This window comes from Phaethon aethereus (assembly GCF_964289735.1).
Source record: "Phaethon aethereus genome assembly, chromosome: 26".
In the NCBI taxonomy this organism is placed as follows: domain Eukaryota; kingdom Metazoa; phylum Chordata; class Aves; order Phaethontiformes; family Phaethontidae; genus Phaethon; species Phaethon aethereus.
Genome location: NC_138602.1, coordinates 2,473,729 through 2,475,724, shown reverse-complemented (window position 1 = coordinate 2,475,724; position 1,996 = coordinate 2,473,729). Strand labels below are relative to the sequence as shown.

Genomic DNA, 1,996 nt, shown 5'->3' with positions numbered 1-1,996 from the left:
GATGGAGGGAAGCCTGGAGTCTGTGGAAGGGTGGCTGTGCCCTGTGGGTGAGCGGCACATCCTTGTGTGTGGCACTCCAGAGGCGACCTTTCTTTCTGCAAAGAGGCGGCTGGAGGTAAATGTACTTCAGGTCTTCATACGGTGCCCCGAGCCCCTGTGCGTACCTCCCTGCCAAACTGTGTACCCAGAACCACCTCCCTGCTGGGGTCAGTGTGCGCCCATCACTCATTGTCCTGTCTGTGGTGTTTGCAGATCCATTCATGGAGCTTGTGGAAGGGAAGAAGATCTCCTGCAAGAAACTCCTCACCTTTCTGCTCTTCAGCTTCATATTCAGTTCCTGTCTCTTTGTTTCTCTTCGTCAGTTCAGAACTTCTGAGCCAGAGCATTACGATTCCAATCCCTCTGCACAAACAGCCCATGCTGGAAATACCAGTACCCCACCAAAGGCTGAGCACAGGCTGACCATCCTGCTGTGGAAGTGGCCCTTTGGGCACCACTTCAACTTCATAAACTGCTCAGAGCTCTACGGTACCCCGGACTGCCACTTCACTGTAAACCACAGCTGGTCCCAAAAGGCCGATGCTGTGATTATGCATCACAGGGATGTGTGCAGAGACACGGAGGGGCTGGCCCAGCTCCCCAGACTCCCGTCCCAGCGCTGGATCTGGTTCAACCTGGAGTCCCCAAGTCACTCTCCAAACTTAGGCGCCATGGACAACCTCTTCAACCTGACCATGTCTTACCGGAGAGACTCAGACATCTTCACCCCTTATGGGGAGCTGCAGCTCCTTGGCCAGCCCCAGCCGCTCAGCATCCCACCCAAGACCAAGCTGGTGGCCTGGGTAGTCAGCAACTGGAGAGCAGGCTCCCACCGGGTAAAGTACTACCAGGAGCTGAAGAAACACATTGCTGTGGATGTCTATGGGCGGCATCACTTGCCCCTGCCCTGGGACAAGCTCCTTCCCACTGTGTCCCAGTACAACTTCTACCTGGCTTTTGAGAACTCGCGGCATGAAGACTACATCACCGAGAAGCTCTGGAGGAACGCCTTGTCCTCTGGCACTGTTCCTGTCGTGCTGGGGCCTCCTCGAGAAAACTATGAGCGCTTCTTACCCCCTGACTCCTTCATCCATGTTGATGACTTTGCCAGTGCTGGGGACCTGGCGCGGTACCTGTGGGAGCTGAGTGAGGATGCCAAGAGATACCAGAGCTACTTCCAGTGGCGCAAGTGGTTGAAACCCGTGGCGGGGGCCAGCTGGGCCCTGCACGTCTGCAGAGCTTGTCACTTTTTGCAGACGACGGAGGCCAGGTACCGGGTCGTGCCCGATCTGTCTGAGTGGTTCGTGTAACTGCTGTTTGCTCAGCTCTCTGCTGCATTGCAATCTTTTTGTCCTTGCTGACAGGTTGCAATTTCACAGGATGATTGAACTTGATGGAAATGGAGGGACAAGAGGAGCTTTGAAGCGAACAAGGACAAGGAAGCAATTAGGTGTTTGTACATCTTTGTCTTGCTGGAGAATAGACTGTCAGATAGAGTAGTACACTGGCTTTTTTGCTGATCTGTTAGCTGCCTCAACAACTTGTTATGCTGGCTTGGTCTTTGGAGCAGTTCACCTTCAGTCTCTGCAAACAATTCAGGATCAGCTCCACAGGTTGGAGAACTGAAGCAAGTGGCCAAGAGGGGAAGGTGAAATAGCAATACATATCATAAACCTGTTTCAAGGACTTTGTACTGTGCAAAGCTGCAGCTTGAAGGGGCAGCCACACCACGAGGCTGCCTACTGCTGCGGGAGGAACTGGCCATGCTCTTCCCTCCCAGCTCCAGTCCTGCCCTTGCTCTGCCTCGGGCTCTGCCTGAATGAATGCCTTTGGGGTGCTGCATCGAGATGCTACACTGGCAGAAAACTGGTCATTTTATTTTACAAGGCTGTTTTTTGGACAGGTTAGTGAGGCAATGTGGGTTTGAGGAAGGGTCTGACAGCAGCAGACTGGTGCA

General features: G+C 53.8%; 1 protein-coding gene across 1 annotated transcript; it reads left to right on the top strand.

The window, feature by feature from the left end:
* Nucleotides 1-260: 260 nt before the first annotated feature.
* On the top strand, nt 261-1,349 carry LOC309413650 (4-galactosyl-N-acetylglucosaminide 3-alpha-L-fucosyltransferase FUT6-like; the record flags this gene model as incomplete). Its single annotated transcript, XM_082010840.1, has 1 exon — nt 261-1,349. The coding sequence occupies one exon, from the start codon at nt 261-263 to the stop codon at nt 1,347-1,349; it is 1,089 nt and encodes a 362-aa protein (XP_081866966.1).
* Between the last annotated feature and the right edge of the window lie 647 nt (nt 1,350-1,996).